The sequence below is a fragment of the Uloborus diversus genome, chromosome 9, assembly GCF_026930045.1.
Source record: "Uloborus diversus isolate 005 chromosome 9, Udiv.v.3.1, whole genome shotgun sequence".
In the NCBI taxonomy this organism is placed as follows: Eukaryota; Metazoa; Arthropoda; class Arachnida; order Araneae; family Uloboridae; genus Uloborus; species Uloborus diversus.
In genome coordinates this window covers 66,153,459-66,173,088 of record NC_072739.1, presented here as the reverse complement: position 1 = coordinate 66,173,088, position 19,630 = coordinate 66,153,459, and the positions used below count along the sequence as shown (strand labels likewise).

Genomic DNA, 19,630 nt, shown 5'->3' with positions numbered 1-19,630 from the left:
CAAATGTATGTGATAAAGAAAGAAAAAATCTACAAGTTGGATTAAGTGAAATTTAGTTGAACAAGTTCGTATAATCAATGCCTTAAAGGCGAGAGTTCTCAAACTTTTCCCCACTTGCTACACCCTTTAAAGAGTTAGAATTTTTTCACAGCACCCTAGTTTCTGTCTATTATAGCGTTGCCTGAGTGCAGTAGTAGGATATCTTAGTGTTATTCTTGGGCTTAGATGTCTTAGTGTTGCTCTGTGGTGACAATATATAAATTACATATCGAGACTCCTGGGGTTTGGAAGCCTTGTTGAAACAAATATATTACAAATAAGGCGGCAATGCTGACTTTACTGGAGAATGAAACTGTACAAGTTTTGTTTCTAAAATGTTGGATACATGGACCTTTTGTCCTGCAGCAGATATCAAGTCTAAAGTCTAATTCTTGTTTCACTCACTGTAACATGTTACAATCAATCTTAGAAAATTCAGTAGTGATGTTTTGGCATAAAGCAAATCACATTGCCCATGGAACAGGAACTCGTGATTTTTGATGAAAAATCGCTTGGAGTTAGGTCCTAACTAACGAGTACGAAGAAGGCCGTCACATAGCTGCTAATGACTCATACCTCACCATCAGCAGTGAAAAGAATGTAGTAGAGAAACATAATCAAATCAGCAAAATAGTGCTATACCAAGCAATAATTTCTGCTTTCTAGATAACCGCTCCTGCTTTTAAATTAGTTGAACTGTTATAAAAATTATGATGAAACATGATATATCCCAATAAAAACAAGTTAGTAAATTATAATTTTTTTTTCCATTTCTGGAAAATGTGTCTTCTATGAAATGGAATAGAAATAAATAGGACAGCTGATGAAATGGTTAGTGCACAAGTCATTAATGTTTTGTGCTCAGCAAGGATTCTAAGCTAGAGATTGATAAAGTTTATTAGATATGTATTAATATTTAATGGTTTGATCAAAAGTTGACGAACATTGGAACAAGTCACAAGAAGTTAGTTAATTTATTCTTAAAGTTAAGATGCAAGTGAACCATGCTTAGCATTCCAGACAAATCTCACTTACTGTTTTTTTTTCTATTTTCTATCATTATGCATTCCATCTCTTATAGCTCTAACTCATAGTTATATCATTTTATGATATTTCATCTACATTGTCATTATTAAGAATTGTTTTAAAACTTCAAAGAATGAAAGAGAACAAGTTTTTTGAAACTATAGCATAATGAGAAAATAATAATCATGCTCTTTTCATTGATATAGGTAAATAAAAAAAATATACAGTGGAGTCGCAAAAACCTGAGGTAATTGGGGCTCACTTCACCTCACATTATCGAAAACTCGGATTATCCAGAAAATTATTCCAGACTTAAAATTTACACTACTCGGAAGACATAAGTAGGAGCGCCTTTTACTTACTTATGTAAAGAAAAAGAACTAGTGTCTTCACGAAAAATTTATCACTCAAACTTCAACATTAATTTCCTTTTAACTACTTCTAAAGGAATTTTAACTAATTTCTTCCTCGATATCCTACCCACTTATATGTGTGCAAGGCAGCCAAAACATAACCATCCTCTCAATGTATTTTTACTATTTACTGAATGTAGCGAATAAGATTTACAGTAGCAAAATATTTCTATTTTCATATTTTAATGAAGATCTAATTTTTAGCTACTAAGAAATATAAATATTAACTGTAACTGAAAAACTGAAAATATAAATGAAGGACCTCAGATTAAGCGCTACCTCGAACTTCCGAAACTGAGATTTTCAAGACTCTACTGTATATGTATTGTAAATATAATTTAAATTAGTCTTTTGAGAATAGTTCAATAATCTACTATGGAATAGTATTTCAGTTATGAACGACGTACAAAATTAAATAATATACAAGGGCGCATCTGATAAATTTTGAGAGAGTGGAAATTCTCAATTAGCCGAATAAAGTTCCCATTTTACTGGAGTTTCACCAAATACCATATTTTGCCGAACGACGAATACCAAATATTCGGTTCAAGTTTAAACCGAATATTTGTGAGAATACTGAATATTTACTTAATAATTTTCAACTGTAATGTTTTAATTTTACACTAATTTAAAATTTGACTACAGTAATATGTTTTTAGAAATCTGAATGCATTTTAGTTTAACATCATAAATTTCCCTACATGAAAGGGGGAGGGGGGTTCAACATTAAAAAATAAGTTTTTAAAAAAAAATTTTATAAAAATGGTTTGATATCAAATTTATTTGAAACTTTTATGCATGATTATGTATAGTTTTAAGAATATTCTATAAATTTTGATTATAAAATATCCACAGACAAGTCTGTGACGGAGCTTTTCCCAGAGCGCCTTTGGCCAAAGACCATTTCCGGTATTCACTGTATATCAGCTAACAATTATCTGATATAAAAAACCATTTTAATTAGTCAATGTATTAATTAATCCCCCTCCAATATTCTCTGATTTTTTTTTTTTTTTTTTTTTTTTCAATGCTAAAGCTTTCGGAGGTCATTTAAAGTGAAAAGTGCTATTCTTCACAAAAAATTCACCCATTTTGTAAGTAAAAAAACCCCTTTAAAGGAAAAAAAAAATTCTAAAACTCAACTTTGCAGGGAGGTTTTTTATATGCAGAATATGTGTACCAAATTTGAAATGAATCGGTCAGGTAGTTTTTAAAATACGAGTGAACACCAACATTGAAAAAGTAGTTTGGAGAAAAATTCATTTCAAGTTTTAAAAGCTAAAAAAAGTGAAGATTTTTTTTGTTTTGTTTCAACTTATACTGAATCATTGATTCCAGCTCCAGAGTACAGTCTAGGGTTTCCAATCCCGATCCCAAATCCTGCGGGATTTATCCCGTGGGATTTTGCTCTCGAACCCGCAGGATTCTCAATCCCTCAACTTTTTTTCTATTTAAGCATTTTCCAGCATTTGCCACTCATAAAACTAATATTTTCACAAGCACCATCTCAAGTTTGAATCTTCTTCCTCGTTTATCTGCAAGAAGAGCAAGAAAACTGTCTTTTATGAGCACCGATGGATTTATCATTTAAGATCACAAAAATAGAGTACACTTTTCCGAGAATAAATTGGTATTCTCATTTGAGGTTTCAGTTTTCATACATTCAGCAATTGAGATAATGCATAAAACTTATAGCAATTTTAAAAAACCATCACTAAAATTTAAAATCCAGTAAATTACGCTTTAGAAAAAAAATAGAGAACGTCTGTTACATATTCCAAAACCTGCTGGAGTTGCCTGAATGCAATGTTGGAGCACTTCTGTAAGCTCTAGTAGTGTACTCAAAAACTTTAAGCTACAAAAAAGCACTCTCAAGAAGAAAGCAATGAAAAATCTGACATTTATACATTCAGCATGATTTTAAAAGGGGCAACAGAATATGAAACACGGTTTGACTCGCATGACAGTGCAGTAATTTAAGTCCATGTTTTTGAACATGAGCAGCTTTCTTGTCTTTAAAGTGAGAGGTAAAATTAGCAAAATTATCCACCCACTTTTACTGAAACTATGACTTGATGAAATGGTGAAATCAAGCAATATTCACCCCTTGCTGTAATGAATCAAATTCATTGATAAAATGACCATTGTTAATGAAGCAACAAATGAAATTATCAATGCAAGTTAAATTGGATACAGCAAAACACATCCAAGAGGCATTGTTTTTATCCGGAATTAGCAGTTCTTGAGCCAGCATGAGGAAAAAAATCTATTTTAGAAGACGATGAAGTGAATGCGGATCTTTTTCTAAATGTCCACAATTATTTAATTTTAGTAAAACCATTTGCAGTGGAGCCACAGCACGTGTTTCCATCAAGCGCATTATTTTTAAAGAAAATATCCTTTACCATCCCATACGAGCGTCACACTTTTGCTTACCAAACGATAATTTCTAATTAGGATCTGATTTTGTCGTGCTTTACAATTGCTGTAGGGAATTTAAGAAGACTATTAATTCAAGTAATAAAAGCAATCATTCATAAAAGGCATAACTTTTTCTATTTGACATAAAAATTTAATTTTTGGAAGAATAAAGTCAATCCTGCAGGTCTGGCTCGTTACAATTCCGAAATCCCGCGGGACTGAATTCAGCGTGGGATTGGAAACTCTAGTACAGTCCTTGTTGCAGCTTTGATGTGCTCAGCCTCTCTTTTGGCTAGTCTTTCCTTAATTTTAGCTTCTTTGCTGTTATTACAGTTGATGAAGGTTTGGATACAGAAACTCATCACATGCGTTTAATGCCTCAATAAAAGTTCTAGGATGCTCAGTGGTGAATCCTGACCATCTTTGTTTCCAGAGAAGAAGTTCTTTGGTCACAATATTGGTTACTAGATTTTAGATCGTCTGACCACATATGCAACATCTCGTCTATGGTGACTTTTATCTCACTTTTAAGCAAGTTTCTAAGTGTATAAGGTACTAAGTTTTGAAGCTTAAAAAGAATTTTTATGCTTCAAAAATCTTGTTTTGAGTTGACTTATAAAATGATCCACAAATGGATTAAATATGGATAATGGATACCCTGAAATACTCTTTGAGTAAAACTGTTTCATAATTACTTCTGTGTTGCTGAGTTTTTGTTGTTCTTGGTACATTAATTTGGATTCCAACTTCATCAGCAAGATGTGTCACCTCAGAAAACAAATTAGAAAATTTCAATTCGGCATTAGACCTTAGCTCTTTTAATATAGCCCACAAATCATCTGCCATCTTCATCGCTGATGATAAATCTAGGTTGACACCTTGTAGAATAGGTCGACAAGGAGTGTGTGAAAGAAAATATCTCATGGATTAGTATGAGACTTACGATGAATCCTCCACTTCCCAGAGCTTACTGAAATGAAAATGCTTTCTTAGAATTTTCTTTGTCCGAACATTCTTGAATGTTTTCGAGCGCAACAAAAATTGGAGCGAAAAACTCTGAAGGAGTTAATGGTATCTAAACGCTCTGTCCAGCAAGTGCCACGTAATTTTGTCAAATGCTTTCTTTTTGTTTCCAATCCTATTTATTGAATTGCTTTTCAAAGAGCAGTTTCCCTTTCATTTGAACAGCTGAAAATCTTAATGAGCTCTTTATTAGAACCAAGGGCGTTTTTAATTATTGGAATTTAATATGCGTCACTCATAGATAAATTTAGTGAGAGACTTTCACAGTGGACATACAAAGCCTGAGGATAAATTTCCGCAACTCTAGAAGCACAGCCTTGAAATTTTCCACTCCTGGAAGCTGCTCCGTCATATCCTTGACCTCTTCAAAATTTCAAATCTAGCTTTAAAATTTTGTATGTTTCTATTAATTTCTCTGATAATCCTTTTCTGCTAGTATCCCCAACAGGTACAAACATTAGATATCTTCTCTAAGAAGAATTCCTTCGGCGCTCTTTTCTGTGTACCAATCACATATCGAAAACATTGCTCAATACCACTAATATCAGTTTTTTAGTCTGCTGAAAAGCTAAAGCATTCTGCTTTATTAATTTTCTACACAATTTGTTTTAAAATTATGTCACCACAGATTTCAGTTAACTCATTTTGTGTCTCTAGACTTGTATAACAGCTTCTTAAAGATTCCATGTGGTTTAAATGCTCTTCCAAGATTTTATCTCTCACTGCCATAAGAAACCGTAAGAGTGACCTAAAATTTCTGACATTCTTCGCGGGGGGTTTTATTGAAATTTTGCCAGATTCACAATGCCCACGGCAAGCAATTTCTTATCTACCAATAAAAACTATTGTTTCAATAATTGATTTCAAAATTTTCTGTTATGTTGAATTGTTGCTTGTTTTGCAGTGTCAAGCTGAATGTCAACACTTTACGTCCTCCTTGCTTGTCAGAAAGCAAAATTTCAGTAGTAAGAAGTTCATCGCAAGTACCAGTATGTCTGGGGTTGAACCAAAAAAATATGATGAGCCTTTGTTTATTAATTTTGCATAAAAATAATAGTTTCTCTGTAGCTCTGATTTTGTCATAATTCCTGCGATTTTCCCCATGATCAGTGTATATATTTATTTTGAATTTCTAAATTTGTTTTGTCTGAATTACTTAAATCTGTCTTTATTTGTTTTTGTCTATTTTTACTTATCTCTCAATTTTTCCAGCGCCGATCTGGACGTTTCTACCCCACTCGGCTTGCAATTAATTTAGCTTCTGGTTTGAAAGAAGTAAATTTGGATGTTAATAAAACTGGCTACATAGTTGTGGAAACAAATTACAGAGTCTATGCTTACACTGGTAAGTATTCTTTTAATTTAATATTTTTAGACAAGAATTTAGTTCTTAACAATAATAACAATTTAAAAAATGTTTCAATTTGGAGGTTTCACATATCACTTTATGTATTGAACTTTTATTTTGATTTGTAAAAATGGACACAGGAGAAAAAATAAATCGTATTAATTGAAACCTCAAGGGTTTTGGAGTGTGTTGTACTAAAGCTAAGTTAAATGCAGCAAAGAAGAACATTTCGAAAAATGCAAAAAGGACTATCAAGTTTTATTTACATATCTTACAGATGTTCTATGTAAACCTTTTGGTCACAGACCATACATTAATACAATAGTCCTGTTCCTGCTGCACTCTACTGAGCATAGTACTAACAACATTTATAGCATATGTTACCCATTCACTCAGTTGTGCTGAATCAGGTGGCAAAAGCGGTACAAAAGTTTAGTCTTTTATGTTCCCCATGAAAGAAAAAGTTTATAAGGATAACACATACTGTGAATAACGCATTACTGTATTGAGTAGTTGTGGCCAGAACTAATATTGCACAAATGTATACCTACCAAATTTACTGCTTTTTGCAAGAGCTTCCCACGTTTTTAGGCTGTCTTCCAATTTCCCATCTTAGTATGATTTTCTTCCGCTCTTAGAAGCATTTCAGCAAAATCAGTTTTATTGCATTGAATGTCTTATAAAGTTAGTCTTGTGGAGTGACAATTTTTGGAATAATTTTTATGTTTTTAAATTTAATAAGTCTCTTACTCATTTACTGAAAAATATCAGTTTTTCAAAAGTGTTTTGTATATTATATGAGAAACAAAAATTAAAGTACTGCATTATTATCTTTTGCCAGTGAAAATTTGTTTTTATTTATCCTCTTGATTTTAATTAGTTCAGAAAGCTAGAATGCTCTTATATCTCAAAAATAAATTTGAAAGAAAAATAGTAGATATTTTTTCCTTTATATGAGTTTTCTTTTTAAAATTACTTTTTGATAATGTCAAAACTTGCTGAATTGTTTTAATATCATTAAAAAAAAGGGCGGTTGCAACTACTAATCAATTATCTACATATATAAAATTTAAGAAAAAGAAGAAGAAATGATTTTTAAGATTAAAAGAAATATATAGTTGAGTGATAAGTTTTTTAAAAAATGAAATATGTTCTTAAGAATCAAATTAGTATTTTTCCTAAATTGTTAGAAATGTATTGCATTTTCCACTTCAGACTCTAAGCTTTTTTAGGGCTGTTAAAAATCTTGATGAGCATTTCATAAATATTATCAACTTGGTTTATTGATTCAGTATTTGTCATATGATTCTGAAATGATTCTGATATTTAAGGAAAAAAATTGCTATGTTTCTTTTAGGTTTTTTAAGTAGAATTTTAATACTATTTCTGTTTTTAGATTCACCTCTGCAAATTGCATTGATTGCTTTATTTTGTGAAATGATGTACAGGTAGGTTACCTTTAAATTTTCAAATTTGTAAAATAAATCCTTTTACTATAATATAATCAACTCTCAATAACTCGAAGTCCCAATGAATCAGCTAAAACGTTTGAGTCATGGGAAGTTTCCACAACAATCTCAAGAGTTTGGGACCCAAAGAAAATTTCGAAATAAAGGAATATTTGAGTATAAGTTTTGCGTTATCGAGATCTGACTGTACTATTAATGCAACTGTTTTGCCAAAAAAAAAAATTGCTTAAGATATAATAAAGCAGAAATCTTTACAATGAGCACTATACATGGTGCCAAAAAAGCGTGACAAAACTTTGGAGAGATAGATATTCCTCACAATAGAATTGTCAGATAAACTTGGTAACAGAGATAGAATATTTGAAAATAGGAAACATTTATTAGATATGAGTAGAAGTTTTGCATAGCAGATAATGTTCATTGTGTTACAAGCAATGCTGAAAGCTACCATCATTAGATTTCGACAATTAAACTATAGTTGAGGCGAATTTAACATGGCAAATCCATAATGCTGTGATTAGTATCAGTATAGCTTTCACAATGCTGCCAGATTAGGTTTGCCCCAAATATAGATATGTTCGACCAAAGCACAGAAGGCCATTGCTCTATCGATATTGCTACATTTCAATTTTCTGAGCAGTAAAGTCCCCCCCCCTCCCCCAAATGAAGCAGAATGACCTAAAATCTGCCATGCAATTTTCTAATAGCTTTCGTCATTGAACAGAAGACCCAGAATTCGTTTTATTAGACAAGATTTTTGTAGTTGTTTCTAATGATATGCTTTTGCTACTTTACATAGGTTAAGATTTTCTCTTAAATTTAATTGAAAGTTTTATTCAGTTTTATTTCCTACTAGCAGTACCCGCATGGCTTTGCCCGTATGTTTACTGTTAACGTCTACTATGCTTTAAGTATTTTTTTTTTTCAGATCTCTTCATATTTTTGGCAGATTTGAAAACTTAGCATGTAGCTTAACAGATAACAGAAACCAGCAAAAGCCTTAGAAATATTTTAAAAGAAGGAGCAATTTTTTTTCCTTCCTTGCTTAAAATGCAAGAAAAATAAAATTTTCCATAGTTAAACACTATCTAAAGAAGGTTGTAATTCAATATTTTAATAATTTTCTGATTGTAATTCCATAAAAACTAAGAAAATAAAAGCAGGTGTCTTTTTCTTAATAGTAAAAATATTTTAATTTAAATCTTTTTCAATAAACGAAAAGGATTGATCACCAAAATAGGCATGTTTTTAAAAAAGTTTTAAACAGAAATAAAATAACAAAACGATCAAAGGGAGTAAAATACGTAACCCTTGTAACATACAAATTTAATTTCCCCTTTGAAAATTGAGTTAAATCATTTAAAAATCATTTAGCTTGCTTAAGATAAGCCTTGACTGTTGGTTTTCTCTAAACCGTCGTTTCCCAACCGGTGGTTCGCAAAAATAACACTGTAATGGCGGAATTTTAATTGAAGCGGTTTTTTTTTCATCATTTATTCATTTGTCTCTTGCAATTCGCAGGTTTTTTACCATTTTCATTGAGTCCAGAAGAAGTTTTAACTTTTGGATAGAATGTAGATGAAAATGAAAGCATATAAATGCTTTTGTTTTCTTAGTTGATTTTGATTGGAAAAGTCGATTAAACTTAATAGAAACATCACCTGGAGCATATGCAAATACCTGTTTTACCATTATGTGCGAGGAAGAAATAAAGCGCTCTTTATTATGTCAGGGTTCATACGGGTCATGGAAATCCTGGAAAGTCATGGAAAAAAGATAAACAAATTTCAGACCTGGAAAAGTCATGGAAAATTAATATTTTCATTAAAAGTCGTGGAAATTTATTTAAAGTCATGGAAAAATGTCTTGGGTAGTAAGAAAGTAACAATAGCTAAAAGAGTGCTAGAAGTATTGAGTAATTTAGTAACATTGCATACAAATTGAACGATCTAAAAAACATCCGAGTTTTGGAATCCAATTTTATCTGTTTCTGAAACAGCTGCTCGCCTTTTTTTGTGATGTGATTTTACTACTAGAGCATCTCTAATTTTGAACTCACCATTATTTTCAGTAATTCTTATATTTTATATTTTGTAGTAGTAGACTTGCACGTTCTTGATTTTCCCACGTCCCTTCAAAAAAGTAATTCAATTGCATCCGAGTTCATTTCAACTGCTTGTAAAAAGTTCATTATTAAATTTATCAGAGTTTATCTTAATATGTTGAAGGCTTTAAACTGAAGAAGTAAGGCAATAGAACATAGAAATTGGGGAATTCTAATACTCTAAAACCATAATGCCCACCATACAGCTCGCAAAACTGATCCATTTGGCCAGCTGAAATATCTGGTTTTGAAAAATGAATTTACTGAAAAAAAGTGGCTTTACTTTAATGAATGAATATGTTTTCCAGTTACATGGGTAATTAGATGCACTATTGGACATCAAAGGGCAATGTTTTTATGAATTAAATTTATTGTTTTAATCTTAGTGATGTCTCACTAAATTTTTGTCCCATTCATTTCTATTCTGCTCTATTTATTAAATATTCATTAGACATTTAAACATGAGTTGTGTTGCATTCTTTATATTTTTATTTTATTTGAATTTATGTGATGAAGACAAATAAGAATAATTTATTACTTTCAGCAGTATGCACTGATATTTTTACATTCACAATTAAGTGCTCCAATGAGGTAGTGGCACTCATGTAAAAGTTTTTCTAATGCCCATTTCCGAAAAAATTGGCGAGTTTGACATTAAATAGTACTATTCTCTTCGTGTAACAAGGTCATGAAAATTTTTATGAAGTCATGAAAAAGTCTTGGAAAAGTCATGGAATTTTTTCATCCAAATAGAGTATGAACCCTGTTGTGTGCTGAAAATTCATAGGAGTGCTATCTCGCTGTTGCTTTTTGCAGTATTTTTCACTATACCTAGACTACACTTTCCTTCGAACTTTTGTAGGTGCAAAAGATACGGAATGGTTGGCAACCCAAAAATACTACAGAAAGTTTGGAAAATATGATTGGCACCATGCTAAAGTAACAAATGTGAAAAATTGTGAATTGCGTTTTCCAAACTCGATGGTTCACCTTAGAGCTCAAATGAAAGTTTTACTCTTAGAGTTTTCTATAAAATTAAAACATTGGCAATAACTAAATGTGTCAGCTAGAAAAAAAAGTCATTGTTTTGGCTCTCCTGAAAAGTGCCAATTCTGATATTCGTTAGTATAGCATTGTGCCGATGGTATACCTACCAAACAGTTAGACACGTAGTCCTTGACAAGAATTTTTTTAAAAATTTAAAGAATAAATTTTATTTTTATTGCAGAAAAAAAATCATATTACTGGGAATGCTCTAAAAGGTATTTTTTAAAATTATTCTTTAACTACTGATTCAGTGTCACAAATAAATATACTGTTATATCAGAAAAATATTTTTAAATTTTATATCCTTCTTTGGACCATGTTTAAGGTTTGAAAGGATTTTAACACACGCAGAGATAATTACTCGTACACTAGCAAATTAAATGCTGAACGAAGGACTGAAACTGCCAGGTACTTCAGTCAAACTTTGAACTCCTTTAATCTGCAACTGTCTCATAAAGAGTTTTTTTCTAAGTTGACTGAAGCTTAAAAAAGAATAATCACTGAGTTTGTTCTTTATTGAATTAGTTTTGCATTCATTTTACAGCCATCATTTTAGTTTGTAGAAATATGTTTCTATATTTTGTTAAAAATTGTGTTTTCGTTTTTGTGATGAACAATCCAGCAACATCAAACTGTTCTCCCCCATATTATCAAATTTATGTGAAAAATGGGCTTAAAATTGGAATAGAAAAAGAACAAAATTGAATTTTCGAAAAATCGCTTCCAGGTCACCCATGCTGCAAACTAATTTTGTGCCAAATTTCATGAAAATCAGATGAATGGTCTAGGCGCTATGTGCATCATAGAGATCCAGGTATCCAGAGAGACTTTCAGCTTTATTATTAGTAAAGAATACATAGTTATATTTTTCAACTTAATATTATGAATAGTTAGTTACAGTTTTAAATCCAGAAATATAGGTTCTTGGTAACCTGGCACTGGATATTTGTTGAGCCTTGGTTTTTGGGAACTTTATGATAGTTTCATTGTGATTAAGTTCAAATTTTCTTTTAGGTTTCCAAACTTTTCTGTTGCTGTTTTTACACGCGAAAGTGTAAGAGAAGCTCTTCGCTGCGGCATTACTGCAGATCAGGTACTACAATGTCGATTAAAAATGTAACTTTAAAGTTCAAATGTTTGTGTTGTACCAATTATTTCAGGTGGGGGGATGTCATTAACAGAAGTAATAAATTCAGAAATGTATTTTTTTTTTTTTTACCTATTTTCAGCATTTTTGTTTTAAATTTCATCTTTACAATCAATTATTTTTAAATTCTTTCAAATCATAAAATTATGCTTGTATGTCATTATTGTAACAGTTATTGATTGATACTAGGTTAAAGTAAATGGTTTTCATACTATATTTGTGCCATTTTCTATTTAAGCCTAAAACTTTTCTTCTAATTTTGTTAATGTGATAGATATAAAATGTTGGTAAATTTATTAAACATCCAGTACTTTCTTTCAAAAGAAAAAATTAAATTCATTTGTGGTTTTGTATGCGTTCCTTTGTAAGACTGTAAGTACAATGATTGTAGCAATATTAATAACTGTCAGATAGGTATTCATTAGAATAACGTCTCTCAACCTTTTTTGAACTGCTGACCCACAAGAGCTCTAAAAAAAAATTGTGCACCATTGATGTTTTCCCCTCTTCATTTCTTTCTTTCTTCCCTTTTTTTCTGAAAGGGGGGGGGGGGGAGACTTGTAATTGCAGACAGTTTAAAACATCATGTGAATGTTTTTTACCGACCCATAGGTTGTTTCTCTCTTTTTTTTTTTTACAAAAAAAAATTTGAAGACCGTTTAATACTTGTGAAAAATTTTTATGAACGACAATTTTTTTCTTTTATACAAAAATAATAATAATAATGATGAATGAATTGATTAATCAATATTTGAATAAAACTTTACTTTTTCCTAAGGAAATGTTACAAAAATATTTATATGTTAAAAAAAGTATGAGTAATTATTGTAATAAATTATACAGAAGTAATAGATAATGCTGAAAAATCTTACAAAAGTATGAAAATTAATCACAAAATTAATGTAAAAGATGTGGTACAGGATATTGTTGTTGTTGTTTTCTTTTATTGAGTAAGAAAAATTTTCTTAGATGCACGGGCAAAATATCTGAGGACCGGCCGAATTTTTCTGCAGACCAGTGTTGGTCTGTTGGTCCACCAGTTGAAAATTACTGCATTAGAATAATGTTCAAGTACATTATGTTTTTTTTTTTTTTTTTTTTTTTGCCTCATTCCTCTGTTCATAACATGTATTAATTTGTAACAAGCATTTTGTGATGCCAAATCCACTTTTCATCTAAATTTTTAACTATTCTTTTGGTAATTTCCTTTCTTGACTTTCAAAGAGTGGAATTGAGACATTTTAATGGTAATTTTTCTACCCCCCCCCCCCTGAGTTTTAGATCCTGGTATTTATATATACCTAACCAATAGTCATTAGAACCTCGATTTAATACTTTTTGCGGGACTAACGCTAAAAAAAGTAATAGACAGAAAACTTTGTACAAGAGCCAACCAAATTTTCATTACATACAACAAAACAGCTTGAATGCAAGGAGGCTCACCTGAGAAGAGGAGGGGGGGGGTTATGGTGTAGGCTGTGGCATTGAAATTTTTAGGAGGGTGTTTTAAAGGATCTTTTTTCAAGGAGGGTCCCACTTATTATCAGGGTTCTACTATGTAAATATATAAGGAAATAGAAAATGCAGGATTTAAAAAAATTAAAATAAAGAGAAAAAACTCACACTAGTGTTAGATGTTTCAAAATAATCTTTCTCTATGATGTTCTATAATTCTTTATTTTTTTATGTATTATATATATTCACACATGGAGAGAGGATTTACGTATTCATATTTTTTTTGTTATTCAGTTATAGTATTAATATTTTGGAAAATAAATTATTTTATTATTTAATATTAGCATGAATTAGATGTTTTAAAATCTGTATTGTTCAATAGTTCTTGTGTAAAAATTGTTAATGGTTGATTTTTTCCCCTCTAGATAATAAAATTCTTACAGATGCACGCACATCCAGAAATGTTAAAGCAGGTAATTTTTTCTGTTTGTTATTTAAAACTTTTTTTTTTTTTTTTTTTTCGTTTTTGCATAAACTTATTGTTTAAGAAGTTATATTATCTTTACTATATGAGACAGTGCATGTACTCTATATCTTTTAAATTTTTTTGTTAAACTATCAATGCAAGGGTTTGGTTCATTTTGACTTTATTCACAACCATGATTATGCAGTTCATCTTGCTTAATCAGGTAACGAATAATAGAGTACTCAGTATATATAGTTTTACAGAATATATAGTTTTACAGAACAGTCCCCCCCCCCTCATAAAAGCAGTGTCAAATTATCCCTTTTTGGGAAAAAAATTTTAACAGTACTACCATTCTCAATCAGAGCGAGTTGATTGAAATCAACTGATTTAAAAAAACAAATCATTGGTTAAAATCAGTTTGATTTTAGCCACTTGATTTTTCGTAAAAACCATTGATTAAAGTATTTTTTAAATATTTTTATTTCTTTTTGCTTAAGACATTGAAAATACAGTAGGCTCTGTTTAAAGACGCTCTATTTAAAGACTTTCTCTATTTAAAGACTGCTTTTCACTATCCGAAATGGCCCACTATAGTGTTAAAAGCATTCTATTTAAGGACTATTTTTTGTGGTCCCTTGAAAGTCGTTAAACAGAGAGCCAACTTTTGTATTTAATACTTGAATTGATTATTTCAGAAAAGGCGTTTGTCCTACATGAATCAATAAGACTTATGCCCTTTTTGAAATAATAGATTCACTTGCAGTTATTTTACTGCAAGTGAATCAATTATTCCTAATTATCCGTTAATTGATGGATTATTGTTTTGGCACTTTGTATGTTTAAACTTTCATTGCTGAAGAATTGTTTCAAAACAACTTTTTCATTTTTATATGTGTTTTTCTATTATATAAATATATATACAGTTAACCCTATAACTTGAATATTCCTTTATCTTGAATTTATTATTGAATCCTACACTCTTGAAAAGGGTTCCGGAAACTAACCATAAATCAAACTAGCAATAACTCGAAGGGTTTAGCAAGTGCCTTGGACCCTTGGGACTTCAAGTTAACGAGAGTTGACTGTATATATAATGCAAATTTGTAGTAGATGTAATTTACCAACTACAAGTAGTTTCAATTAGGTTTTCCAATCTGTTTTAGAAACCTATTCTTCCTCCTACTGTTGTTGATCAGATACGTTTGTGGGAAATGGAGCGTGATCGTTTCAAATTCACAGAAGGTGTTTTGTACAGCCAGTTTTTGTCTCAAAGTGATTTTGAACTTCTTTGTAACTATGCCCAGGTATACACATGCATAAAATATATTTTTTACATTTCATGAACTGTAGTTTTTGCATATTTTTTATGCTGGTGGACTTTATTGCTACAATTTACTGCTGTTTCTATTTTTAGGATGTAGGTGTATTAATATTCAGCAATCCTTCAAGACGTGTGATGCTTGTTAGCAAAATTGGCCACGATGATGTTAAAAGGTTTTGGAAGAGGCATCGACAAGAGCATTGATTCATTGAAGCTTATAAAGCCCTTTGACATCATTGAATGTAAATGACATTTGTATTATAGTAAATCTCTCGACCTCTTCAGAATCATGCATATAACTTATGCTCTATTTTTATATTTGTAAAGAAAAAGAACCACTTGTAAAATGTTAGAGCTTCCAGTTCTGTACATATAAATATTCATAAAAATAAATCATTTCTCAGATTTCATAATTGTCATTTATTAGTGCAGTCAGCGTTCTTTAGAACGACCTCCCATTACTGTGACCCTTCCATTACAACAACCAATTCATAAGTCCCGTTTGCTATTCTATTGACATAATGTTATTTAACGTCTGTTACAACGTCCAAACTGAACCACTCATTCCAACATAACGTCACAAATTAAGTTTAGACTTTTTTTGTGATTCTCAAATCTTTAAGTTCAAAAATTGATAATTAGCAATTTTGTATTTCTAAAGATTAAATGTTTCCATTGAAAGGAGTTCTTTGGTGGTGACAGGTTCAAGGAGTTGATGAGAATTGCACACTAATGATAGACACTATGAAGTTTTTTTTTAGTCGAAAAAGGAAATTTTTTTTACACTATCTTAAAAAAAGGATAAACTATGTTTTTGAAAACAATCTCAAAACAAAGCAAAAGCAAACCATGGTCTCTAATTTAAAGAGTCACAAATTTCTGTCAATTTGTTTCAGTGTACATTTCGCTTAATGTATTTGTCCAAATGTAAGGTAGTATTCAAATATAATTATTTTTAAAAAAAGTTTTTAAGTTCAATTATTTATTATTATTTTTAATATCTTGGTTCTCTTTTAAAATTAAGCACACTGGCAAAAGTTACCCCAGTATTTCTAAAAATATGACTAAACAATGTTGCTGCAGCTTGTACATTTATGTTATAGTGACCTCTTGTTATAGCGACTGATTTTGTTTGGACGACAAGGGTCGTTATAACGAATGTAAACTGTATGGCCATTTACTTTAACTTGTAAACAAGACGTTTGTCCAGAACCACACACAATTACTTTCTCATATATTCATGTTGAATTACTGGTCACCCAGTGGTCGAAATTTGACCATATTTTGATATTTTTTAAAGTTTGAAAGTTAATGAGGTACTTTTGTCAAAGTGCATAGTGCTATAACCTATCTTTAATTTATAGATTTGTCTATTTCAGCTGTGGGTGCCAGCATATACAGCTTGATGCATTAATTTTCGAGTTATTTGAAAGGTACACACAACAGGAAAAATAAGAATAGCTTGGCTCATGGGCACCCGTATGCAGTTGCAAGGGGGGGGGCTCAAATATTTTCCTCGTGGTTTAGCTGGATATTTCCCCCGTGGAAACTGATTTCAGGACTGATTCGAGTCATTAAAATTTGACATTTTTGATAACTTATTCATTAATGGCTGGAGAAAAAATGTTTTTACATTTCTGCAAAGAAAAAAGTACTAAAAGCAAGGAAGTTCTAATTTCAAAGGGGGGCTCGAGCCCCCTTTGCCCACCTATATGGGCGCCTTTGGCTTGGCTTATCGATATTTTAAAAGCAATAATGGGTTTTTGACTTTCCCTTGAATTTTTTTAATTGCTATACTGGCCAGGCTTCACCCCAGCAGTCGATTTTCAATACATATTTCACTAATGCCTTGCTCCCCCTCCAGGTCTTTTAACAACAACTGTATATTGTATGAAATCTGTTCAGAATTTTTTAAAGCATAGTGGAATGGGGATAAAATAATATAGATTAAAGCTTTCTTTTTGGAGCAAAAGGCTTTAATCTAATAGGAATTAAAAGTGCATATTAGATTAAAGACAAGACAACTCAGTCTCCATTAAAATTAAATATGAAATTTTTATCTATCAAGTGCATAAAAACAGTAATTAATAAATACCTTATTTTCGACTATTAAATAAGTTTGTAAATTGAAGATACGGTACGGTAAAACAGGTGTGGCACATACGATGCTTTTTTTTTATGTATATACGGTTTGCCATAGTTTAGAAAAAATAAACTTTTGATGCAGGAAAACAGACTTTGAAAATTTACTTGCTTGAAATTTATCCGTAATGTGAAAGAGAAATGAGTTGTCTTGTTAAATGATATGTGTGAATAATATTAAAGGAGATTAAGTGTAATAGTCTTAGTTGAATACATGAGATTCATTTTGGGTGGATAATTAACTGTGCTTAATATGGATTAAATGAATTTAAAATCTTATGAAGAAAATTCTGAATGCATTTTGTTGAATAAATATTTTATTATCTTACACAATATGTTATGAAAGTACTTCTCGTAGAGCTGAAAATGTACATAGCATCTGCTGTTTTGTTTCAAATACTTTATGCTAATCTATTTTTATTATCACATCGAGTGCAGGGGCTGCTGAATTTTAGAAAATCTAATTGAAATTTGAGTACATTCCTTTTTTATTGCTAAGGTATTACAATCTATTATTGATTCTAACTTGAACTACATAATATGCTGTTTAACCTATTGTTGCTGGGTGAATTTATACTCACAAAAACTGGGTGTCACTCAAACCTGTTTTATTTTTCTGTTATAAATTACTTTTTAAGTTTGTTTAGGAAATACCATAGAGTTGTTGTTTATTGATCACTATATCAGTCTAATATGTTAACAATTAGCATTTTCTTCAATACTACATTGTTCTGTGGCGTACGGATGCAGGTGTAGAGGGTGAGCAATGTGTCCGTAGTGGGGTTTGAACCACGGACCTCTGCAGTGGCGAATCCAGGATTTTGTTCTGCAGGCCGCTGAGGTCATTAGAATTTTATGCTGGAAGTCCTCTAAAATTTATTCAAAGGTAAAATTTTAAAATTTAACTCTCAATGTTTATATAAAAAAATTTAAAAAAATTGTGCATTTTAGACACTACTGCTAAGCAATTTAAAAGCAAAATTTTCAATTTTTGTTAAGTATGCAAAAAAATTGCACATGCAGTTGCAGATGGCGTAAACAAAACAGAAGAAAGAAAAGCTAAAAAATCGTAAACTAATAGTTAAAAACAGTAAGAAAGAAGAAAAAATGTCAAAAATTGATACTAAATGCGACAATAAAAAAAGGAGGGAGAGAAAGAAACAAGTAACTATGAAGTCAGCACTTTTTTTCTTTCTTACTCCTTTTAGAGAGTAAATAAATAAATTTTTGGAGCAGGTGAAGCAATTTCCAAAATTTGAAAGGAAATTTCGGAAAACTAACATCCAATTCTATGTTCGCTATGTTGATGACTGTTTTGTTCTTATGAATAACGATAAACTAAGCATTGATGATGCTTTATCTATTTTAAATTCCATTGATCCTCATATTCAATTCTCTTGTGAAAACAACAGAATAATTGCCTTCCATTTCTGGATGTTCTCGTTTCTCGAACTGAGTCTGGTTTTGAAACTACGGTTTATCGCAAACCTTTTGCTGTTTCATTACCCCCACATAGATTATCGTCTGACCCTCCTAATCAAAAATATTCAGCTTTCAACACATTTGTTTATCGTGCAATGAATATTTGTTCTTCACCTGAGCTTCTTAATGCGGAACTTAACTATTTAAGAGCTGTGGCTGTTGATAGAGACTATCCGCCCACCTTAGTTGATTCCATTTATAAAAAACTTTGCAAAAAATCTCAAAATATTGTTCTTTATAGAACTTTTAACACTAAGAATTTAGTTGTTCTGCCTTTCTTCCCTGGTATTAGTTTTCAGGTTGCTAAGATCCTGAAGCAATTCCAATTCCAAGTGGTATTTTCTCCTATTAATAAACTTTCTTTCTCTTCTCTTAAAGATTCTATTCACCCTCTTAATTGTTGTGAGATCTATAAAATTGTTTGCAATTGCGGACTCGGATACATCGGACAGACCCGCCGTTCTTTGAAATTTCGGTTAAAAGAACATCAAAGATATGTCAGAAAACAACAGTTGAATAAATCCAGTATTGCTCAACACTGTTGGGAATCGAATCACTCTTTTGATTTTAACTCTTATCAAATTATACAAAAATGCCCCAATTCATTGGATCTTGATTTTTGGGAATCTTTCCATATCCTGAGGAACCGTTCGAATTTAGTTAACGATCTTACTGCAATTCCCTGTTTTTCTTCTGTGTGGACTCCTTTGTTAATATTGGTTTA

General features: G+C 31.1%; 1 protein-coding gene across 1 annotated transcript in view; it reads left to right on the top strand.

Moving 5' to 3' along the window:
* LOC129230106 (general transcription factor IIH subunit 4-like) overlaps nucleotides 1–15,679 on the top strand; it is a 98,168-nt gene extending 82,489 nt beyond the window's left edge. The window contains exons 10-15 of the mRNA XM_054864507.1: nucleotides 6,135–6,267; nucleotides 7,667–7,718; nucleotides 11,905–11,983; nucleotides 13,918–13,965; nucleotides 15,125–15,265; nucleotides 15,376–15,679. Coding sequence (XP_054720482.1) covers nucleotides 6,135–6,267; nucleotides 7,667–7,718; nucleotides 11,905–11,983; nucleotides 13,918–13,965; nucleotides 15,125–15,265; nucleotides 15,376–15,486 — 564 coding nt within the window. The 3' untranslated portion in view covers nucleotides 15,487–15,679. The remainder of the gene's footprint in view (nucleotides 1–6,134; nucleotides 6,268–7,666; nucleotides 7,719–11,904; nucleotides 11,984–13,917; nucleotides 13,966–15,124; nucleotides 15,266–15,375) is intronic.
* Nucleotides 15,680–19,630: the final 3,951 nt, after the last annotated feature.